Raw genomic sequence first — 24601 nt, forward strand, 5'->3', positions numbered from 1 at the left:
AAAGGTGGTTCTACAAGCTATTGAATCATAAGGCGTACTTAGTTTTTCACACATGGCTTCTCCATTTTGGCTTTATTTCTGTAAAATAAATAATGACACGGTGTAATATGTCATGTGTTGTTGTTCATCTGAGGTTATATTTACCTAATTTTAAAACCTGCTAAGGATCAGATGATTTTTATTATGTCCTGATACGTGAAACCATAGAACTCAAAGAGGGTGTACTTTCTTTTTCACATGATGGCATGTGAGATAGGCTTTTAGCCAAATATCATGCTATAAAGAATGCCGCTGAAAATTGTACAGTACTCCTCAGGACTACAGTTTTACTAACCTTGTTTTAAAAAAATAGAAAAAAGATCTTGCAATTAGTATCTAACATAGAAAACAAATGGACATTATGTGATAACATTATTTCTTGGCAGAATGGGATGGTAACTAAAGATCTGACAAGGCTGAAAACACTTCTTGTTGAAACAGAGGTAAGAATAGAAATATATTTCCTGGATACAGCTTTGGACTACCTGCGCCATGTTTTGTGGAAATGAAAGATTCTTTCTCACTGCTGTACCAGAGGAGGAGAAGGCTTGTTCACATAATGCTGCATACTTTAGGGTCACATCTGCAAAGGCCCGATATGCTGTGCTGCTTGATCATGTGCATGCTTACTTGGAAGTATGTGACACATATTCCAGTACTGTAAGGTCTGAAAAACCCCAATGTGCATGTGCCGCTTTGAATCCTGGACAAAGGTTTAGGGTATGTTTATTTATTAATTTATTAAATCTCTATACCACCCAATAACTGATGCTGCCTGGGGAGTTCACAAAACAAAACTTAAAACCATATAATACAATAACATAGTAAAACATTTAAAAAAAACCTTGAAATTTAAAACAAAATAAATGACCAGTTCAGCTGTAGTAGAGAGCACTATTTAAATGACCTGAAGGAGCAACTCCTCCAACATGAACCTGACTGTGCAGTAAGATCATCCCTGGAGGACCTTCTGTTGGTTCTCCCACCTTCTTGAATTAGGTTGGTGATGACTAGAGACAGGGTCTTCTTGGTTGTGGCCTCCCACCTTTGGAATGTCATCCCTAAGGAGGCTCACCTGGCTCCTACCTGGAGGCTCACCTGGCTCCTAGCTTTTTGGGGGCACAAGGCAAAGACCTTTTATTTTCCCAGGCCTTTTAGATTCTGATTGAAATGGCTTTTACTCTGCCACTGTGATTTTAATGTTTTACTGTCCTGCTTCTTTTGTTGTTTCATGGTTTATTGGTTGTTATATGCTTTTATTATTTGAAAATTTTTTACTAGCTTGTTAGATCTGGGAGCACTAATGCTGAAGGTGGAAGATATAAATTCTTCTTCGTGGTCTCTGTGCATCACATATATGGGGCTCTGCACCTGCACTGAGTCTCATTCGGAAAGCTTCTATAGCTGAGGAATGTTTTTGGCAGGATCCCTCCCCCACCGTCCACAGCACATGTCCAGGAGGTTTCCGCCCGTTCCCTCAGTTCTCTTTCAACCACCATAGTGGATAGTCTTGTTAGGAGCTTCCTCTCTGCTAGAAAGAGAATCCCAGTGTTTTTGCTTTTCTGCTGCTGCTGAGGAATTGTGTTCTGTGTCAGCAGAAGAGAAAAACGGTGGGGGAGGGTTCCCACCAAAAACGTTCCTCAGCTATAGAAGCTTCCCAAATGAGATTCAGCGCAGGCGCAAAGCCCCATATGTGTGATTCACAGAGACCACGAAGAAGAACTACAGTTACAGGTAAGCAACCTGCATTTCCTAAATACATTTTAAACTTGGAATCTATTGCCTTAAAAAAAATAACTTTGTTTTCTCTGATCAAATAGTAAAATTGAAGTGTAGTATATTTAATATTCTACTTACATTTTATGCAGTTAGAATTGAGAATTGTATTTGTAACTTGTTTTAGACTTGTTTATTGATTGACTAATATGCTGAGTGAATTATTTATAATTGCAGGCAGCAGCTGGTAAAGTACCCTCAATATACCATGCAGAAGAGTTGGAAGAAGGTAAATTTAAAAATACATTTTTACAACTTTGAATGAAGTATTATAGTTTCCTGTCAAAAGATGGCTAAGCCATATTTATCCCACAATTTGGTATTGGAGGAGTGCAAAACAGTGTTTATGAAGGACAAGAAAGAAGTTAAAATGGACAGAAACTTGGATCCTGAGAAGTGCTGGTGGAAAGTGACTTCTCTGCCCCTCCTGCTCTTGGCTGCCCCCCCCCCCCCCCGCAAGCTGCTCCTGAGGGTTTGGGACCTGTTATGATTGGAATCGGCTATAAGATGGAGGTTGGTTCCTGACCACATGGAACCACAGAACAGGCTGCTATGGGGATGGCTGCTGTGGGGAAGAGGGCAAGAAAGTCATATTCTGCCAGTCTCAGAGATGAAATTTTCCACTTGTGGAAAATAATAGGATGTGCCAATTACTTGTTTGATCACTTATAGTTACTTATTTAAACATTTATAGCCCACTTTTCTTTATAAAATAATTTCCAAGTGGCTTATGCAAAAGTTCATGCATAAAACACAATAAAAACAAGTTCAGTTACAAAATGTTTGTTGACGTGCTAGAGCCTGGGTCTTCCCTCCTATTATTAACTTCACTGATTTATAGGTCTTATCATATAGGACAGTAACAATATTTAATGTCTTTAAAGAATATCCTAAACTAGATGTTAAATGCAGCATCTATCCTGCTGATGTGTAATTTTTATGTGCAAGTTTTAATATGCCCCCTAATTCACCAAGCTTGGATGCCCAGGTTGCTGATCTTCCCTGTTTTTGGCACTGGCTTCTTGGAGGCAAATAGTTGCGTCTGATGTGGTTGCACTGTTCATGGAAAGACTGCTTCCATGAGCACAGTTCTCGTTCTGTGAACAGAGGCTCCTTCTATTTATGGAATGATTGCACTGGATGCAACCCAAAGATCAGAAGAAGGGAAGATCCTGATAGTGAAGCTAATGTGCCTCCTTCCATGTGGTTTCTGATAAGCATAAGAAGATAACAGTCAAGTTGTACTGGATTATAAAAGCTCCTAATTTTAGAAACTCCCTCTGAGCCACCTTCCAGTAGATCTCAGTTCACAGATATCGTTGCTATTGAGGCAAGTGAACATTGGCTTCCCCCTGTTTGGAAAGCAGCGTAATCATTAGGTTCATAGAATCATAGAACCATAGAACACTAGGGTTGGAAGGGGCCTATAAGACCATCGAGTCCACCCCCCTGCTCAATGCAGGAGTCCAAGTCAGAGCTTCCCTGACAGATGGCTGTCCAGCCTCATCTTGAATCCCTCCAGTGTGGGAGAGCCCTCCACCTCCCCAGGTAATTGGTTCCATTGTCATAATGCTCTAACAGTCAGGAAGCTGGAATCTGGCTTCCTGTACCTTGAGGCCATTATTCCGTGTCCTGCGCTCTGGGATGATTGAGTAGAGATCCTGGCCTTCCTCTCTGTGACAACGTTTCAAGTACTTGGAGAGCACTGTCATATCAGTCTTCTCTTCTCAAGGCTGAACATACCCAGTTCTTTCAGTTTCTCCTCATAGGACTATGTTTTGGATCAGGCTGTCTGTTGTTTGGCTCAGCTCAACACTTGAAATCAATTACATGGCCTATATCTGGATGGCCCAAGCATATCAGGAATTGACTAGTGACAACCAGAAAAATAACATGAATATTATAATTATGTGGCAGGATCTCAGGATGGCTGGCAATTTCGCCCCCCACCCAGGGGAGTCACAAGTAGTGAGGAGTACACATTATGCAAAAGGTAAAGTATTATCTTTTCAATATTTCTTGGTGTTGATTGGTATATTCAAAAGGACATAAGTAATAATAGAGACACATAGAACAGAAATATATATAATAGTAGAAAACATGAATAATGTTCTGTGTCTGAAAGTATCTAAAAAAGAGATTTCCACAAATTAGTTTTCATTTTAACCATCACTTCCTCTGATATTTAGTAAGCAATCTACTTGCGTGTGAATGAATAAAAGACCGATGGAGTACAAACAAGTTGATAAAATCAATCTAAATAATGAAATAATAAGAGAAATAACTTAATTTGAAATGGTTTTAATCTGTGTTTAAATGGTTTTAATCCATTTGTGAAAACCATGTGGATTGTCATTGTGAAGGTCTACAACTCTCCAAAGTTCGTGTATTAGTACATTATGTATTCAACAGAACCTGCATATTAGGCTGGTGACTATTTTTGCTATCCAAAACATAGCTATAACATATAGCATACCTTAAGATTCTTATTAGCTTTGCCTTGGATCCAGAGTTCCTGTGAGCGAAACTCTGCTCATGAGGTACTTTTTGCTAGAGGAAGGGGGGAAAGAGACTCTTTCTTTCCCCTATGCCTCCTGAAAAGCTGCTGAAAATGATTGGGGGGTGGGCCCTCTGGAACAATGTGGGAGGTGGTGTGGGGAGCTGAAGGGGCAAGGGTGAATGGGCAAATATCATCCTCCTCCTTCTTCCAGTGGGAGCCTCTGATGGATCTTTATCCATTCTGTGAATGGAAGGAGCCCTTCTCTTCATGAGAAAGGGCACTCTTTCACTTTATGTACAAAGAGGTAGAAAGAGATAGTTTAGGACTGCTTTCCGTGGTGTAGTAATAACACACAGGAGTATTCCTAGGATTCTTATGTGTCTTGAAAACATCTCAGACTGTGTACTGTAAGACTCCAGAAGTGACTTTCCATTTATACATTAAATGTGGAACTAGAAGACTTGATGAGTGTGAAATCCTAAATATTCAGTCTGAAAACATGCCATATAAGGGTTAGGTAGAAAAAGCTATTAGAAAGAATATAAATTCACTCATTTAGAAGATGTGTATGATAACTTTACATTTTAAATTAAATAAAAAATTTAAAGCCTGTGCGATAGAGTAGAGAAAATATGAAGAAATGAATAAGAAATAAACAGTTTCTTAAAGCATATCTGTAAGCAATGGTGTCTTCCACATATTTTGGACTACATCCCCCATAATCCCTGACCATTGGTCATATTAGCTGGGGCTTATGGGAGTTGTAGTCTAAAACAGCTGGAAGATACTAGGTAGCTTTCCCCTGACTTTCATATTATCTCAGAGATTAGTAATTCCCCAGTGATGGGTTTGAAAGTCTCACAGAAGTATGCTTCTGTGACTAATGAGGACCATTGCAGTACATTTTGTACGTGAAGGATATGTTGGGCAGGTTCACACATATAAGCACATCATGATTACTCAACACAAGGGCTTAATGCTGAATATGTGAACTTACTCTCCTTCAAAAGCAGTGCATTTGGGGTGATAGCAGTCTGCATTGTTGTATCTGATGGCTTCACACGTGGAAGTCATCACTTGATGCTGTAATCATCAAGTGATAAACATTCATATGTGAACCTTTCATATCTTTATGTATATTCAGGTGGAAAAGTAGAATTATCCTTTGATCAGAGAGGGTGGTGTAGGGCTACAGCAGCTCAATTCTGCTGCTTGCTTTACCCTTTTACTTGGGACAAACTATGTTTTCCTTGTGTTATCATTGCATTTCAATTATTTATATAATAGCTAAAGTAGGGGTAGGCAACCTGGCACCATCCAGATGTTTTGGACTGTAACTCCCTTCAGCCCCAGCTATCATTGCCAATGGTCACGGACTGTGGGAGATATAATCCAAAACATCTGGAGGGCTCCAGGTTGCCTATCCCTGGCCTAAAGCATTGCATAGTGTATCCAGAGGAAGGTAGGTTCTTACACACTCCAGCAGAATTATTTCTTTTTCCCAGGACAGAGTTCTGTGGGAACAAGACAGGTGAAAGGCCAGTAGAGCAAAGATTTCATATATTATTTGGTCTAAGGGCCACATCACTCATGATATTTTACCTACCCAAGTGTAGGGAAGTCTGTGAAATATTTTCACCTGTGGAAATAGCTGATTTTTTGCAGGATTGGACATTTGCTGCCAAGTGTAGCTTCTTAATATGTAGCAAAACAGTACTTACCACATATGGTACTATATAGTGGTACACATTTTCTCCAATATCTGTATGTATATAGGCATCCACCTGTGATGTGACCCTATAGAGGCTTTTCTATTGGTACTAGAAGCTGTCAGCACCAAAGTACATGGCTTGGATCCAAAGGTGCCCTGTGTATGTGGAAAGGCTTCTGCAAGAGGCTCCCCGATATTTGCCAGTTTTCCCTTCCCACTGCAGCCCCTAGTGTCACATCCCGTACTGTTCCAAAGGGTCCCCCAGCACTAAGGAAAAAATGGGGGGGGGGGTCAGCAGCAGCAGGAAGGGAAGACAACACCCCCTCCATTCTGTGAGCTGAGTTCTGCTCAGGGAAGTTAGGATCCAAGCCTAGGTGTTAGAATAATCACATTAGGTACTAGTAGTCCCTTGAAGGTAAAACCAGTATATAAGCTGGAAATTGGCCACAGGCACTCCCCCCTGTAGCCTAAGATTTGAGCTGCCCATATTTTAAAGATTGAAAAAAAATGCCTATATTAAAGTTACTGTCTTTAGGTAACTTTCGCTGAATGAACTAGACTAAATAATAAACCTGATTGAAATATTGAATGAATAGTAACATTGATTCAGAGTGCAAACAGTTTTAAAATTTGTTCTTCTTTCATTTGCTAAATTATTAGATACGTTTGTTTAAAATGTCATTTATATTGTTTATTACATTTCAATATAGCCCAGTAGCCAAAGCTCTCTCAACATTGGCCCAAATTAACTGTGTGCTCTCTAAATGTGGAGCAGTTTTGGCTAGGATTCTGTTTGTTGCTTATACATTCAGCCTGCTTCAAGACTGATTTTTCCACTGTGAAATCAAGCAGGACACGTGTAATGAGATAAATGGGTGTCTGAAAGTGGTAGTTGGTTAAGAACGTCAGCAAGAAGGGTTTAGGCTGAAAATGTAAAATTACATAGTCAAATGATAATCCCTTCATTTGTGCTGCTGTTCCAAGAACAGAAGATTTAAGCTTTTAAATGAATTCATTTTTGTACCTTCTAGCTTTTTATTACTTAATGTAGATTTATAGCTATAGGTACATTTGTTGCTTAAAATTCTTAAGCACTGACACTGTGCTTTGATGAGACATAGTGCAGAGGTGCTGCCAAGTTCTAAGCTGAAAACCATTTTCACTTGAAATGTTTTATAAACAAACGTAATGAATGTATTTCCCTTCACTATTTTGGCATACATGGGCATGGTGCAGCCAAAGTTGAGCATTTTGTAGTCGCATTGATTTCAATAGGAAAAATGTAACCATTTGCTTAATTCTCCCCATTGAAACCAATGTGACATAAAAGCACTAAGGATAATCTCCCCTGCTCATGAGGTGATACACGTGACAGTTTTATGACTTTTATTGATCTGCATCTGCATTTATTGATCTGCAGGTTAGTTTCAGCTAGTATACCTATTTGATAGGGTTCTAGTCTTTGATAGATCAACAGAACTACTGATGGGCTAAAAGTGTTTATTTTCAGTTGGATTTAGGGCTGTCTCCTGTAAAATGATGCTTTGTGCTAGTGGCCTTGTTGGATAAAACATTTTTACTATTTGGGCAGTGCATTTAAAATGACTTAACAAGCAATGAATATTTGCAGTGTTGTCCAATATTTTCAAAACATGCCTACATGGATAGGTGATGCTGTTTCTTTGAATGAATTTATTAGTAAATTGTTTAAAAGCAAGATATGCAATAAAGCACTTTTAATTGGTGATAACCCTAACATTTCAATGAAGGATGTAAGCAGTCAGCAGATATAGCAATGCCAGTTGTAAACATAGGATGTGACTCTCAATTCATGTATGCCAGTAAAATTCTATTATAATGTCCATGGGGCTGCTCCGGAATAAATGGATTATAAATTATGCCTCCAGGCAGCATACTGATTCCTATGTTGGCAAAAGTAATGGTCACAAAGTTAGTTTCATTATGCAAGAAAATCCTGAGATAGTCACTGGATACATACAATAGTGCCAAAGCTGTGGACGTTTGATTTGTGCGCTGAAGATGTCTCTGTTGTACTAGTATGAACCTGAAATAACAAAAAAAGACCACATGGTGTCACTATCACGCCAGAAAACTGGAAAGATCTTGACATGTACTGATATATAATGTGTCCTTTATTTCTGCTTTATTGCTTGCTAGGTGTTTAACTTGTTTCTCTTTGAAATTAAAATGTGCTTAGGATAGTGGTGTTGGGCAGTTCTTCGCATTTTTTAAAAGAGATCAACTGCACACAGTCTTTTGTTGAACAAATTTACATATTAACTACCTCTTTTAGAATTTTCCTTAAATATCCAGAACATATTTGGCATAATACAGTAGCCATGATCCAAAGAGCTACTTTAGGTATGCCCATGTTTTCTTTCATGAGCAGAACATCATGCCATATCACAACTTGATTTTGAAAGTCCCCCAATCTCAAAACCCATGCAGCATGGGGTGGGGGAGGGGGTGACAGGGGTACTGTTGAAGAAACACAGTCTCAAATCTACCTTGGCTGCATGGAACTAGTTGTGCTTCTTTCCCTCTTTAATCTTGGTCCATGCTCTTAGTTGGCAAATTCAGGATTCGAGTTTTTTTTTAAAGACAGGTGTGCATTTGGGGGATATTTTGAATTGGAAACTGTAAGAGATAATTGTCGTTCCTATTTTATGTAGATTTTTAGAACAAGGAATCTGCAGGTACGGTGCACAGTGCACTTCAGCGCATTCCCAGGAAGAGTTAACGGAATGGCAGAAACGATACGCATCCCGCTTGATAAGGTTAAAACAGCAGAAGGAGAACAAACAATGTCTGGGAAGTTACATGGAATCCTTGATTGAAAAATGGATGAATTCGTTATCTCCCGAGAAAGTGGTAAGAAAAAGTAAATGACTTCTTTTGGTGTTCGTATTTCAAGCTAACAAAAGAACCTGCTTTTGGCACTTTCGGCTAGACATGGTTGAACTATTCACTCCCAAAGTACCATTTAAAATGTGTAATTCCACTTTTCTGTTTATAAGAAATTCATCAACCAGCCCTGATTTCTGCATAGGCAGTTGACAACTTCAAGATTTTGTGGAAGATTTGGGCAGATTTGACCTTGACCTTGAGTCCTTGAGTCCATGTCAAGCTTGTACCAAACGACTCAAGGTCTTGCAAATAACACCTGCTTCCTGGGTCTATAATAGGATGGGAGTGTTTAAGGGGAATACATGCTTGGAGAAAATATTATTGTTCCTGGCAAGATCTTGATTGGCAGCTTCAGGTTTTTGTAGCTGCCATCCATCCACTCTTCTGTCTGATCATGAATACCAAATAATAGTTAGGAAGAACATGATGAAGTCCAGTAGATTCAAAGGAGGCTTTGTCAAATAGCATTCGACCATTTCTACTTACCACTGACACAAAGGAGTTTTCAATACATTGTTGCTGACTACCTTTGAATCAAGAAAAACTGAAATATCTGAATTAAATGATTAATCGATAGGAATCTAGATAATGTAGAATAGAGGAATTACACTGCTGATTCTAAAAAGAATTATGCAGTTTTTGATAAGGAGGTGTGGGAACTTTTCATCACATCAAACATCTGTTTAATTATAGTAATTTTGTCCTGCTGAATTTAAGGCCAGTTACCTTTCACATACTGCACATAGCACCTCTGTTACTCCATCAACCTTTTATTTGTTTTGCATGTGGCTACTTGCTGAATTCAGTACCTTGGTAAATCAAATTAAACTAGGTCCAGTCGGTATTTGCTGCTGTAGCGCAGACTCATGGATGCAAAAAGTTGGTCGTTCATGAACAAGTTGATTAAATGTAGTGGGGATAGTGCACAAATCTACACCTATACAGAAATATAGATAGCTTTCATAACCAGGCAGTAAAGTTAAATTGAATTAAGAAATCCGTCACTTTCAGTAAGGCTTAGTGGAAAATTGTGGTGGTACCATAACTGTAACTGAACATCCTTGTACTTGTTAGGTTAGCTTAAGCAGTTAGATGTTTAAATAAACTGAATCACAGAACTTAATCAATTGGTTTAACAGGGCAGATATATATGTTTAAAAGAATGTGAGCCTTGGGGTTTTTTTGCACTGATTTGATTGAGGTTAAGCTGGTATAAGATCCTGATGTAGACCTATCTTGTGATATTGTTTCAAATTCACAGTGATGAGTACTGAGTTCTCCCTGAACTCTGTGTGTGTATGTGTATAAACAGAGTGTTCATTATTACAGTTTATAACTGGATTTGTTCTCTAGTGCAGAATGTAGTTGATGTAGTTAAAAAGGATATTCATCAATATTTGCCTTGTTAAGAAATAGTTCTTCATTTATAGAAAATGCTTTCAATCCTGTTGCTGTTGTCTGATAGAATATGTAACATTTACTTCTTTCTCTAGCTTAGTGAATGCCTAGATGGTGTGAGAGTTGAACATAACCCTGAACTGTCACTTACTGTCACCACCAAAAAATCACAACAGATGTGGACATTTGCTCTCACATGTAAGGTAGGGTCCTTTTGCTCTCCTGCAAGAACATAGATTGTATTGTGTTACTGGAATTATGAGATTATAGGTGTTTGCACTGAACATGTTCAGCACCTTCTATTTTTTAATTTTCCATATTCATGAGGGAGGGAGTGGGTTGGATTGAGTGTTGTACTCCACCAGTGGGAGCATTCCCTGAGTGGAGTTCCACTCAGAATGCTTCTGCCATCAGAAGGGTGTAGGTGATTTTCACTGATGTCCTTGTCCTCTAGAAGTCCTCTGTGCCACCTCCCTCACTGTTCTTGAGCAGATTTTTAGGGGACTGAAGGGGATGAGGGAATAGAGGAAAATTGTATCCTTCTCCATTACACCGGTGGAAATCCTCTGCTTGATCAGAAGCCTTTTGTGGATGGAAAGAGCCCTTCCATCTGCAGGAAAGAAATGCTGGATTACCAGAATATCCATATCCACATTCTGCCACTACTGTGCAGTAAGAAAAGTGTACAAATATGCATATACCGATAAAATTATGTGCATGCTCTGTGGTGGTTGCAAAATGTGCTGATTCCACCTTTGCCTTGGCCTTGAAATTTATAATTTTGCTGTTTTGCTGGTGATTCAGATAGGTCTGTAGAAGGAAAGGATTGATGGGATGGTAAGACTCAGATGAGAAGAGACATGAGCAGAGGCGGGAGCTGAATGCTAGGGTGATGTAGTGCCCAAGAGTGTGAGCCTCAGTTCAAATTTCACGATGGCCATCAACTCACAAGGTGGGCTTGGACAAGCCTGTTTCTCAGCCCCTTCCTCATTTTTCTAATGTGGAGATTATAATACTGGTCCATCTTACAGAATTGTTGTAAGGATTGCTACAATAATGTATGTGAAGCACTTGGAACACAATAGAGTGTTAAACAAAGGGGCAATGTTATTAAGTGCAGAAGTCCCAGCCCACAATTAGTGAACGCCCCAAACCTCCTTGGATCTTTTGATCTTAATGGTAACTTCTTACACAATTTCATGTTTCTCTGAACACACAACAATGCTTGGAACTCTTGCATTTTTAGAAATTAAAGTTGATGTTTTTGAAGTCAGTGGAAGTAATCATATTCTATATTGGGAGACCACATCCTGACTGTTGTAGCATAAAGGTCATCTGGTTGTTTGGACACCGACACACACGCCCCACAATTACTTACGCGGTTTTGTTCCTCCATAGCCTGCAAGAATGCTGTATCGGGTGGCATTGCTTTATGATGCCCATCGTCCTCATTTCAGTATCACAGCCATATCTGCTGGAGATAGCGCTACCCAGGTATCACAAGAAGTACCAGAAAACTGCCAGGAATGGATAGGAGGAAAGATGGCCCAGAATGGAATAGATCACTCTGTGTACAAAATCAGCGTAGCGTTTAGCACAGAAATCTTTGGGACATTTCGCCAAACTGTGGTATTTGATTTTGGGACTGAACCAGTTTTGATGCAACGAGTGATGATTGATGCTGCTTCAACAGAAGGTATTGCTTCCATGCTTTTGTTAACACATTTGTTGGAACAGGCTATGTTATATACGTTTTTGTTGTAAGCTGCCTCTGGAGTGATTTCTGACGTGTATGACAGTAGTATTCTAGCATTTGTGTTCCTAACTCCAAAAACTCTTGGGGTCGTCCTTCTTCTGATAAGTGGACCTCTTTTTTGTTTTGTTTTGTTTTGTTTTAATAACCAAAGCTGCAATCTTACTGTAAACTACTCCTGCACTCATCTATTATATTAAAAATAGAATGCTTCATGCTTTTTACCATGTCATCAGGACAAATAAAAAAGACAAATTTCTTTCCTTTCTAATGTATGGAGGGCTGCCTAGTGGGATTGAAATAGTGGCCTTTCATATATTTATTTCAGCCATTTTAAAGCTTTTTTCAGTTACCAGAATTACTGTAAAGAAGTCTGCAGGGCACAGAATACTAAGCAAAATTCTTCTTAAGCTAAAGCCTAAAAATCATTCAAAAAGCCAAATCCAGGTAAATTAAGCAGCAATTGCTAAAAACACTGTGCACTTCAGCAAGAGGGAAATGTCTTTAAGAATATAAGTGTTTTTATCAGCTGGCTAAATGACAATAAAAGGAAGCCAGGCAGATTTTCCAAGGAAGTATATTCAACAAACTGGGTGCTACTATGGAGAGCGCCCTCTCCTGTGTCCTCACCACTTCTGCCAAGGGTCAGATGTGGCCCTTTTATACTGATCTCAGCCATGTTAGAGGAAAACACACACACACATGGCCAGAGCAGCACAAGGCAGTTTTGTCATTGCGATGTCATTAACAAAAAAGCATTATACAATCACGTCAAAGACATACAATCAAATCATAATCGTCAGCAGTAAATAACATCAGTGTTAAAGATCAGTGAAACCCAAATGCCTGGCAGAACAAAACAACAACAACAACAAAAAACTTTACACATTTTCTAAAAGACTCTAGGAGATGGGCTTAGCAGGTTTCCCTGGGGATGGAGTTCTACAAGCATAGTGGCATCACAGAAAAAGCCCTGGTATGTGGAGCAAACTACAAGTTCCAATGCTGCCATGTGAATTTGTTAGGCCAGTGGCTGCTTCTCCACTGCAGAGTGCCTTTGGGAGAGCAATTTGCTGTGCAGAAGAGATGTGTGTGCACGTTTAAACTTTCGCCACCTACTGCTTTTCCCATGGAAGTCCCTCTGCCCTATAGTGTTCTATAACTGTCTTTGTGAGATAAACACTGGTCTGAGAAACAGGTCACATTGACTGGAGGGAGGGGAGCTTCAGGGGGAAACTTTTCCATTGGAAATTTCCCCTCCTTGAATATGCTTTGCAGTGGTAAAGTAGCCATTGGGCTAACATTACATATGGCTGCATTGTAATTTGTCCCTCTGTCATCATCAGTCTGGCAGTAGAAAAAAAAAGCACATACAACAAGGCCTTTTCAGATGGTCTTAGAGAGTGGGAGGGTTCATACAGGAGTCTGCATTTGTTAGGCTTTTGCTGCTCTAGACTTGCGCCTTTGTATTGAAAAGCTGTAAAAATGGTTCGAATATAATAGACTTTTACTTAGTCTGGAATAACTTGACTGTAGAAAAGCTAGAAAGAATTAAGACAATTAAGGGTGCAATCCTATGCATGTTTAGACAGAAAAAAGTCTTACAACTCATTCCCCAGCCAGCCATGCTGGGGAAACATCGATAGGATTGCACCCTAAGTATATTATGAGAATTTATTTTTGACATATATCCAAGGAATGTTTTAATGGGGCTGTTCACACATAATGGTGGCGTTCAGCAGCAAATCGTGGGTTAATTAACCACTAATTGCAGGGATGTGTGCTGTGTGCGAGCCGCCCACAGTTTCTAGCAACAACCTATGAATGCCACATTACCCCAATGTCTGAATCCAGGCACTTTGGGATGTTTGTGAGTTAAACAGCCAGCATGGTGTACAGGTGAGAGTGTTGGACTGGGAATTGGGAGATCCGGGTTCTAGTCCCCACTCAGCCATGGAAGCTCACTGGGTGACTTTGGGCCAGTCACAGACTCTCAGCCCAACTTACCTCACAGGGTTGTTGTTGTGAGGATAAAATGAGGAGGAGGAGGAAGATAATGTAAACCGCCATGGGTTCCTTGCAAGAAGAAAAAAGGCAGGATATAAATGCAATTAATACATTTTAAAAAGTTAAACAACCCAAAGTTAACCCATTGGTTCTTCAAGGATAATAAATCTAATGTTGGTGATCTTTGAACGAAACGATTGAAATATGCTCCCAAAGAACTCCTTTGAAATATTTCTTGAACCCGCTTACCTAGCTATAAGGAAACCTGTTAAAAGGCATAAGGATGCCTAAACATCTATAGGCTTAACCATGGAGCCCTGGAAATATTGATTACTTTGGAAGACAAGTATTAGCAAGTAGGCATTGCTGGTACAATTGAGGCAATGGACAAAACAATGCTTAGATTTCACCCAGTAACTAATGTTACAAAATTGAAAAAATAGAGAAGTCATTATCAGTTGCACATGTCAAATTACAGTTGAACTTCATGGTGCCATGGATATCTTGTTCTTTGTTGAATATGGGTATATGTACGTCTTGGTTGCAAATGTCAATGCAAGTCTTCAAATTCTCCCTTGTCATAAGAAGGATATCAACACATTTAAATGCCTATAGGAAAAATGAGAGAATGAGAGGAAGTTAATGTGTTTGATTTATGAGGAAATATGAAAAGAATTCTGTTGCTTGGTAAAAAGCTACCAGTAAAAGATGAGGAGTGTATAGTATTGACAAAGACCTAAAAATATTAACACCAAGCAGGCAGAGAAAGGTATTTAGTGTGAGAAGTGAGTTGTGCCTAGCAAAAGCGAGGTTAGCACAATCAAATGCTAGGCTATTTTGCCAGTGTAGTTCCTGGAGTCAAGGAACTGTACGCTGCACTAAATGTGGATGGTGCTGTTATGTTGGTGCAGCTGCACTGTCTTGTATGAGTCAGATGTGGGCAGAAGGAGCACATAGGATGAAGCTGTTGGTAGGATGAAACAGCGACAACACCAAATGCAATCATTTTAATGTTTACAGGATTAGACACACCTCTCTCCTTTGTGTGTAAATAGAAGCATGTGTAATAACTCCAAAACCTGTTAAGCAAATATCAAGGCCATTGTGTAAACATCCCTCCCACTCCCAGGATATAGACAAACAAGTGACAGTACTCTGCTACACACACAAACTGTATAACACACGGACGTGATTGATTGCATCCACAGATCTCACTATCAAACACTACAAATTACAAAGGGTAAGGGAGATAATAAGGACAGGGAATAAGAGGAACACTGAATGGGCTGATTCCAAAATAAACGGAATGAAGCTGCATCACTTTGCTGGCACATCCTAGGATTGGCCTATGAATTTTAGAAAGGCAGATCTCACTAATGTTGATAACATCTCTTGTTGGAGCTGGGCCCATTTTGTTTGACAGTTGAAAACAACCAAGTCCTTAAAGTTAATTAGAGTTTTAATAATGAATGTTTTGTAGTGTTCTAGTCTTATTTGCTAAGAAATATTTCTTCTTATAATTTTCTTTATAAATACATGACCTTGCTTAGAGCACTGTGATGATGCCTGATCTGTTTTTAAAAACTCAAGTTTGTGCTATAGAGTGATTTGAGGATTATAGTCATCCTTACTTCATGGAGTCATCCTATCCTTATTCCTGTTTTCTTATGACAGCAATTTCAAATTGCTTAGGGTTTTTGTTGTTGCAACAAATGTTTCCCAAATGTGGAAGTGGTTTGCTTGGGGCTCATTTTAATTTTAAACGTTTCATATTATTTTTGCCTTTGCTATACCTATCTGTCTGTCTGTCCATATTGTACCATCTCTTTTCCCTTTCCTCTTTGTACATCTTACTCTTTTTTTTTTTTCCTCCATCTCTTTTTCTCTCCAAAAACTGGTCAGTTTGCCACCAGTTAAAGACCTGAGTAGTATCCAATGTTAGTCTTATGTAGAACAAACCCATTGAAATTAATGAGACTTATGTTAGTCACAATTAACTTAAGTCCCATTCATTTCAATGGGCTACTGTACGTAGGACCAACATAATAGAAGTAGCTTGAACCTGCCAGTAAGTTGGCATCTATTGGCACAATAGTAATGGCATAATATCCCAGAGTGAAATTTATATATTTTGGGGTAAGTACTGGAACATACACTCATTGCATGTCAAGAGAGATGAGATCAGCGCTTCTTTGTTGTTTTGACCGATCCAGGCATCAGGAATATTTAAGCCTCCCCAAAAGTGATTTGCTTTAGTTGTGTAATGTATTTTTGTAACACGAAGGAGAAGAGAAACTGAGCATCATTCCTTGTTTTACAGACTGAGTCTGGTTTGTTTCTTGTGATGTTCAGATACTTTCAGGGCTTCAGAGCTGGCTAGGTTCACAATGGAACACAGAAAGGTTAAGGAAAATGCTCACAGATTGATTGTATGCAGATTTTTGTTTTAGGTTTTGAATATTAACTCTTGCATGTTTAGAGTGTAGTGTTTTTTCTTGATATTTTTACCAATACTTGATATTTGTTCATTCATGTGGGCTTGAGCTGGGGCCAGGTTTGTGGCACATCGAACTACCCTTGGTCTGCACTGAGAAATGACTTTTAAAATCCTTGTGATGAGCAGCACTAATTATGCAGCAAAGTGAGGCCCCTTGTATATTCTGAACCTGGGTTGGCTAGAGCTTCAGGTTCTTTCTTGCTCATCCCTATTCTTTATTTATGTGCAACAGATTTATATTTCCGGCACCGATAAAAGCAAAAATGTAAAGGAAATGCCATAGTTCATGAACTGCTCTTTCCAGTTTATCTGAATACTTATAGCCCAAAACAGGGAGACTGTATAAGTTGTTTTGCTGTAGCAATGCAAAGCATGACTTGAATTGTGTGAATTGGAAATGATTTTCAGGGGGATGACTGTGGTCTTCTCGGGAACAGTTCTTTGATCTTCATGTAAAAAGGTGGCTAATCAAACGCATCCTGTCTGTAAAGTGTGCAGTCAACTTGGAGAGACCTGGTATGCTTGTGTTTTATTGGTGTTAAAAGCAAAACTCTGAAACACACGAAAAGTATAACCCACAATTTATTCGTGCGATTGCATTGATTTTATCTTCAAAAACATCTGTGTCCTTCTTCATTTCAGCTGCCTGAATTCTCAGTACTGATTATTTAAAACAAATCAAGGGTGCAGGCAGCAACTGCACTACAAGGCATAGGACTATTTGGTTATAGCTGCCCTCAGTCCTGACGTAAAATTTTATTTATTTTGTAAAATAAATAAAACTATATTTATTAATTGTAAAATGGTAACTGCTGGCACTTTCATCCAAAATGTTGCCTCTGTTTCTACAGACCCAGTGTAAATAAAAATTTCAGACCCAAATGTTTAGCATTTCTTGGAAATAGAAGCTACTTTGATACTTTATTGACAAACAAATATAAACAGTATCCTTATTGCCTAAAATTCATGAAATGAGGGCTTTGAATAAGAAAGAACAGTAAATTAAATATTAGGCCAGCCTTGGTGCTAAGCCCCCAAAAGTGACTTGCCCGCAAAACATTTTACTTGACTAAATAGGAGTGACTTGCCTGCAAAACATTTTACTTGACCTTGATAGGAGGGGGCCCTTTTCAGAGTAAAAGCAGGCTTGAACAATGTTTTGAGGCTTATAACACAGCAGGCTGGCAGAGGAGGCATGGATCACTTCCTGCCTCCTCTGCCAGCTGTTGGCCACAGAGGAAGTGAAGCCCCTTTCTCCACAGTCAGCACAGAAGCTAAGCGAGCTGGGAGAGGCAGGGAGCCATCAAGTCATGCCTCTTGTGCTAGCTCCTCTGCCCCTTCAGCATAGAAACAGCAGGCTAGTGGAGGAGGCATGGATCACTCCCTGCCTCCTCTGTCAGTCCACTTGATTTCTATGCCAGGCAGAAAGGGGTTTCACCTGTGCCACATGCTGAACAGAAACCGATTGGGCTGGCACAGTAGGGGCTTTTTCTGATCAGTTTTACCTGCAGTTTCATTATTTGAATGTAGTTCAGTAGTGGTGTTTAGTAGCTGTGAGAGTTTCTTGAAGGGAAAGGGCATGTCACTTAGGCATTGAAAAGAAATAATGTGGTTTTCTGCACTTTACATACATATGTTTTTATGGCACCTTCATGAGGTGTCACAAACCTAGTCATAGCAATTTGTCATTGCATATGAAAAAACTGTATGCATTTATTATCGTTCTGTATTTATCTGCTGTCATACAGATCTTGAATATCGGATGAATGCACGACAACAACTTTTAACTACAGCCAAACGTTGGGATTCCACCTCTAAGACTATTGTAGAATTTGAGCCAAATGAGACTACTGAATTGGATAAGAGCCTTCTGATCAGATACCAAATTCCTCTCTCTGCTGACCAGCTATTTACACAGTCTGTCTTGGACAAATCATTGACCAAGAGCAACTATCAGTCACGATTGCATGATCTCCTTTATATTGAAGAAATAGCACAATATAAAGAAGTCAGCAAGTAAGTAACGTTTCTGTTAAAGATTGCCTTGATTGATTGATTGCTGCTGTTGTATTTGAAATTAGAGATCATTGCATTCTTGCTCTAATTATCCTGCTGTAGTTTTTTTAAATGATGCAAAATTTAGTTAGCAAGCTGTATTCAGTTATGATTTCAGGAAGTTTTACTACTGGTCCATGGATTGGATCTAGAGTTGTGGGAGTGGAAGGCCACTTGTGAAATGGGGCTTATCCATGCCTTCTTCAGTGTAGTCCCTTGCATCCTTCAACCCTCCTAATTCAAGGAGCTGCAATGGGATGGGGGAATTGATGAAAATCAGGCAGACCCACCGTGCACAAGCAGAACTTCCCTTGTGCAAGGTGTCTCTTCCTGATTTTCACCTCTTCTCTCCTCCTCCTGCAGCCTCCTGCACCACTTCCCATGGCATTCCAGAGGCTCTTGGGGGCTACAGTGAGAAAAGTGGGTGGTAATATCTCATTGTGTGAGTGTTCCTGAGGCCTACATACATATATTTTGGCTTCTCTTCTGCCCCAATCAAATATTGCACCTGGTAAGTGGACTCTAGGAAATGTATTAGTCTTTAAAACGCCCCAAGTCCCTTGTTATTGAATCAAACATATGTTTGGACCACTAAGGGCTTTTAAAACATGTGCAGTGTGAAGTCAGTGATTCAGTTAGTTGGTTTTATGCTCTGAACGTAATTGTCTTACAGACACCCCCCCTTTTAGAGGTAGTAATGTGTATTCACTAAGTTCATGTGTCATACATCCCTCCCCATTGCCCTTCCCTCCCCCAATTCCATGCTGTGCAACTGCTATATTCCTGCTAGATAAAACACGGCCAGTATCATGTTGTGGATTGCTTTCTTTAAAGTGGCAAGTGTCATTTTAAAGGAGGTGGCTTGCAGAGTGATCTGCAGGAAGATCCCTTCCCCCTTGCATTGATTGCCAAGAGAGGAAGAGGGATCTCACTATGCAGCTCACTGCTGATCACCATTGTTCGTGCACAGAACACACAACTGGCAACTTTTCAACCAAAAAGTGAACTATACGAAAATATGGTGCAGCCCTAATAGTTACGTGTTTTTTTTTTACTGTTGTTATATGCTCACTTTTAATTTACAATGTGTTTTTTGTAACCACATTTAATAAAGGATACAGTGGACTCTGAGAAAGCACATTCAGGAGTAGATATACTATTGTTAAAAGTTATGGAAATAAACCAATTCTTCCTAGCTATGTTAATTAATGTTATAAAATATTTAAATGCATTGGGAATTAGTTAATATATTAATACCCAGGGAATAAACTTTGCACAAGTTTGCTTTGGCTATTGGGAGGTATAAAAATGTCATAAATAAATAAATATGCTGTATCTATGTCATGTTTTAAGCTGACCATTGAGTGTTGGAGCTTGAGGGCTTCTCCCACGGTCGGGAGAGCTGCCATTTATTGTAATGGCAAATAAAAACCAGAAGGGAGGCACCCGATATGTCCCAATTCACAATCAATTCTCCCACCTCCAATTTCGATCAGGAAAATAGCACAGGAGAAAGGATTATTACCCACCACCATCCCCGACTGTCACAGCCCCAATCCACAACCAACTTCTCCACCTTTGCATCTGCTAGTAATATCTTCTTTAAAATGAAGAAGATTCTGAGCATCATCTCTGGCTTGGCCTTTAATTTTTGCTTCATAGTTTCTGCTAGATGCAAAACTCAGTTATTTTTTTCAGAACTAACTGTATACTTTCTGGTTTAGGTTCAACATAAAAGTGCAATTGCAGATTGTAACAAGCTTCATGCTCACCGGTGTTTCTGGAGGCGCAAAGTATGCCCAAAATGGACAGCTTTTTGGACGATTTAAGCTAACAGAAACGCTTTCTGAGGACACTTTGGCAGGGCGACTGGTGATGACCAAAGTCAATGCTGTTTATTTATTGCCAGTCACTAAAGAGAAGTCAGTACTGACCCAAGGAACCAAAGAGAAGGTGTATGAAGCAGCTATTGAGGAAAAAACGAAGGAGTATATCTTTTTGAGAATATCCAGGGAATGCTGTGAAGAACTTAATCTTCGAGCAGATTGTGAAATGCAGGTATGTTTGAATGGAAATTTCTTATGTACCTCTTTCTGTTGCTTTCGCCTCTCATTACTTAAGTTATCTGAGCAACCTCAGTCATAACATAAGTACCCTCACAAGATATCTTGTGTAATGTTGCACTACATATCTGTGGCAGAACAAAGGAATTACATTTCTGAGGTTGCATGTCATAGGGCTTATGATACGACGCTAAACATTGGGAGGCACCTTGTGGGATCAGACCTGATGGTTCTTTTGCTGGTACCATGAAACATTGCAGAATGGGAGGCCGGAACTGTTGCCATCAATTACGCTTGGTACAGGACAGTAGGAGCAATAGGAGCAATTCACCTGCGAATGCCACAGTCTGAACTTCTGCAACTGCTGTTGCCAGAGATAGAAAGTGAGGCATAGTTGCCAACATGATGTTTGTGGAGGCTAACAGAACCGTCTTAAAGCTTTAGGTGAAAGTTCCTGGTTTTGAGCACAGCTAGAGCTCTGACCTGCTTGATAGCGATAAGATGCTGCAATGGAGATAGCAGTGCAAGCCGTTAAAAAACTGCTCCATTTTCTTTAGCTCATTGGGATTGGGCTGCCAGAACATGTGAAAAGGAGTTTTTAAATTATTTCATTATACTGGGAATAACCTAATAATCTTGTTTAATATTTATGCCTGATTTTATATGTGACAGTGTGCTGAACTGGTTACCAAGATTTGAATCTTTTTTTAAAAAAATGGTATTGCGTTTTATGCAGTTTTCTTTTGAAGTTAGAACTTGCTCTGATATCAATAAGTGTGTAGGCCTGAGTCAGATGTCACTGAAGCCTTGAAGAAACAGAATACTGTTTTGTTGGCAAGTACTGACTTGCCAACAAAATGCAGACATTTTTGAATTCATAATGCCTCATAGAAGAATGCTTATGGACTAAGGAGCCACCAACTACTTTGTAGATATAGCATGTATTCTGGGCTCTTGTTAAAGCCAAACTCTTTCTGTTTCCCTCTTTTTATTTCCCAAATCACTAAACATGCTGTCTGTTCCTGTGGCTGTGATCTATCCAACTCTTTTTGACCCCCACAAATCTGGCTTCAGTCATCTCCACTGACTGAAACTGCTCTAACCTATGTGTCTAACAACCTCTTCTGTGCTAAGGGTGAGTTCACTGGAGGGCATTTATTGCACCATAACTAAAGGGAGCATTCAATATTATCATCCGAACTATTGCATCGTAACTTCCACCACCACTTGAAAAGGTGGACATTATTGTGCAATGATGGGATGGTAGTGTGAAAACTTTCAACATGATAAATGATCACTTGCCTAGGTTGAGGGCAGAAGGCACCACAGTAAGGTGGTTCTTTGTCTGCTTGTTCTCTTGGAACCTTGCCGAACATAGGGCAAGTTTCATCTTGTGCCCCATGGAACATCTGCATAAAATCCCCAGTTACTTTTTGTGACACCCCCTACGGGAGGCTGACTTCGATGTATGTCTGCAAACTTCCGTTAATTCATAATGAGGCCATTCATTTAATTTTGGGAGTGAGCTGAAGGGAGCATGTTCCCCTACTCCTAGAACCACTATATTTACTCTTAATCTGTTTCTAAGCACAATTTAAAGTGCTGGTCTTGACCTTTATTATTTATTTATTTATTGCATTTATACCCCGCCTTTTTTCCTCTTGCAAGGAACCCAAGGCGGCTTACATTATCCTCCTCCTCTCCATTTTATCCTCACAACAACAACCCTGTGAGGTGGGTTGGGCTGAGAGTCTGTGAATGGCCCAAAGTCACCCAGTGAGCTTCCATGGCCAAGTGGGGACTAGAACCCGGATCTCCCAGCTCCTAGTCCAACACTCTTGCCACTACACCACACTGGCTTTAAAGCCCTGAATGGCTTAGGTAACTTAAAGGATTGCCTTTTCCCTTATCCATTTTGTACACAGAAGAGGTCTTACTCCATTGGCCTCTTTGGCTGAGAATGGATTGATGGCAATGAGGAGCAGGCTGTTTTCAGTTATAGCACCCCTCTTTGGAGCTTCCTCCTTTTCTGTCCTCTCTGCCATTTCCATCCTACCTCTGCCCTCACCTTCCAGAAACCAATGAAGATCTTATTCCAGCAGGCCTTTTGGAGGGTGAGGCAAATGCTATTTTTTAAGTGAGCTTTTTCTCCTGTGGCTTTATTGTTTTATAATTCTATGGCTGCATTTTAAACTATTATTCCATGTAATTGATTTTATGTTTTTAAGTTAAAGTTTTTGTAAAACCTCCTTCTGATTTGTCAAAGTCCTCTGGAGTCCTTTCGAAGGAATGTGTTAGAAAATAAATGAAATAAATGTTGGAGTTTTTTAAGCATTAAGTTTAAGATGCTTCCCTAGGGATTATGCTCCATGATACGTGTTTCAGTAAAAATTACCAGTTGTCTTTTGCTTGTTAACCAAAAAACTGATTTGTTCAATTTTTTTTTGCTGGCTGACAAAGTTGGGATAGCCCAGTTCTTCTAATACAAAAAGAATTTGTTTAGCTGGCTATAATAAACTTAGACTCTATGCACAAAATATAGAAAGTGGTCTGTGTAAAAAGGAGTCTCTGTTATTGTAGCTAAAGTAATCTGACTGTCAAAGAATCTCAGAATGGTGATTTACATCACTAGCAGCACTTAAGGAAGCTCATGGTCAGGTCTTTGGATATTTTGCTATCAATCTGATGCTGGAGGAAGTAGAAGCTATGACCTTATGTCATTTTATGTTTTCCAGACAAAGATAGTTCCACCAAACCCCTTTAATATATCGTGCTGTAGACCATTACAGAGCTTCAGTCAACTGAACTAAATGGTTTCGGCATTAAGTGGCTGACTCTGGCTATCTAGCAGAAATAATTTAAAATACAGTACAGATTGAAGAAAATTCATTGAGATAAATCAGCAGTGTCACTTTCCAATCAGCCTGCTGAAAAACTATGCAAGAATCCTAATGTTTTTATTTAACAGGCATAATTAGTCAGCACGCTGATTACACCACTGGGCCCTGGGTTGTGTATATTTTCTGAAAACAATAATCAGGATCACTAAGTGACTAGATCAGGAAATTCAAATACCACTGGAATACAAAATAAAATGGGCCTATTAGTAGCAGTGACCAGATTTTCTTTTACAAACTATTGTGAAGTTCACCTCGTTGATAGCAGGCATAGCATTATTTTTACAGAACACCAACACATTGCAATGAGCAGTATGTTTTACAGCATAGATTTTTTTCAAATCATCCAGCCACTCTAATCTGCACTCGTCACATTTAGGCTCAAATCCAATGTACTGTTAGTGGAAGAAATTGCTGAGCTAGTAGAGCTCTGCTGCATTTCCCTGGTGCGCGAGTGCTAGTGGACAACTTTTAGAACCTAACATCTCCAGGAAGTTGCGCAGGCAGAACTTTGGTTGGATTCTCTCCTTGTGCATAGTTTACAACGTGGTTTCCACTAGCACAACATCATTTGTGTTACTGGAGTGACTCAGTTGGATACAACCCTTAGACATTAAAATTTATTACATTTTATAATATCACACATTTAATGATGAGGGGACAAATATAGTGGTTGTGCATATGAATGTGGGAGGATGGAGGAAGAAGACTAGATTTTGTGTGCCTAACTTCCTCTTGTTACTGTATGCACTTGCCAACTTCCTGCAGCTGTATGCCCAAATACTGCACTTCCTCCAGCAGGTGGGTTGATTGGATGCTCTTGGTGGGGGCTTAATGAGGCAGATTAATGAGACAACATGTGTGGTATATGAGAAAGGTCCAGGTCCAGGTGTTCTTCCCCCTAATTCTGTTATCTGCCCACCAAGGGCCTTTCACTCACAGCCTCTTATGTATATTTCCCTTGGCTCCCATTGGGA

General features: G+C 39.6%; 1 protein-coding gene across 8 annotated transcripts in view; it reads left to right on the top strand.

The window, feature by feature from the left end:
* Positions 1–24601, top strand: part of HELZ (helicase with zinc finger) — a 165207-nt gene that overhangs the window by 41057 nt on the left and 99549 nt on the right. For all 8 annotated transcript variants that reach the window (XM_084837470.1, XM_084837471.1, XM_084837472.1 and 5 more), the window contains 8 exons: positions 426–482; positions 1993–2044; positions 3733–3808; positions 8720–8918; positions 10448–10555; positions 11751–12048; positions 18358–18625; positions 20389–20722. In XM_084837470.1, the coding sequence (XP_084693596.1) occupies positions 426–482; positions 1993–2044; positions 3733–3808; positions 8720–8918; positions 10448–10555; positions 11751–12048; positions 18358–18625; positions 20389–20722 (1392 nt within the window). The remainder of the gene's footprint in view (positions 1–425; positions 483–1992; positions 2045–3732; positions 3809–8719; positions 8919–10447; positions 10556–11750; positions 12049–18357; positions 18626–20388; positions 20723–24601) is intronic.

The sequence above is a fragment of the Heloderma suspectum genome, chromosome 2, assembly GCF_057233095.1.
Source record: "Heloderma suspectum isolate Gila_16-S chromosome 2, 16-S_ref, whole genome shotgun sequence".
Lineage (NCBI taxonomy): Eukaryota > Metazoa > Chordata > Lepidosauria > Squamata > Helodermatidae > Heloderma > Heloderma suspectum.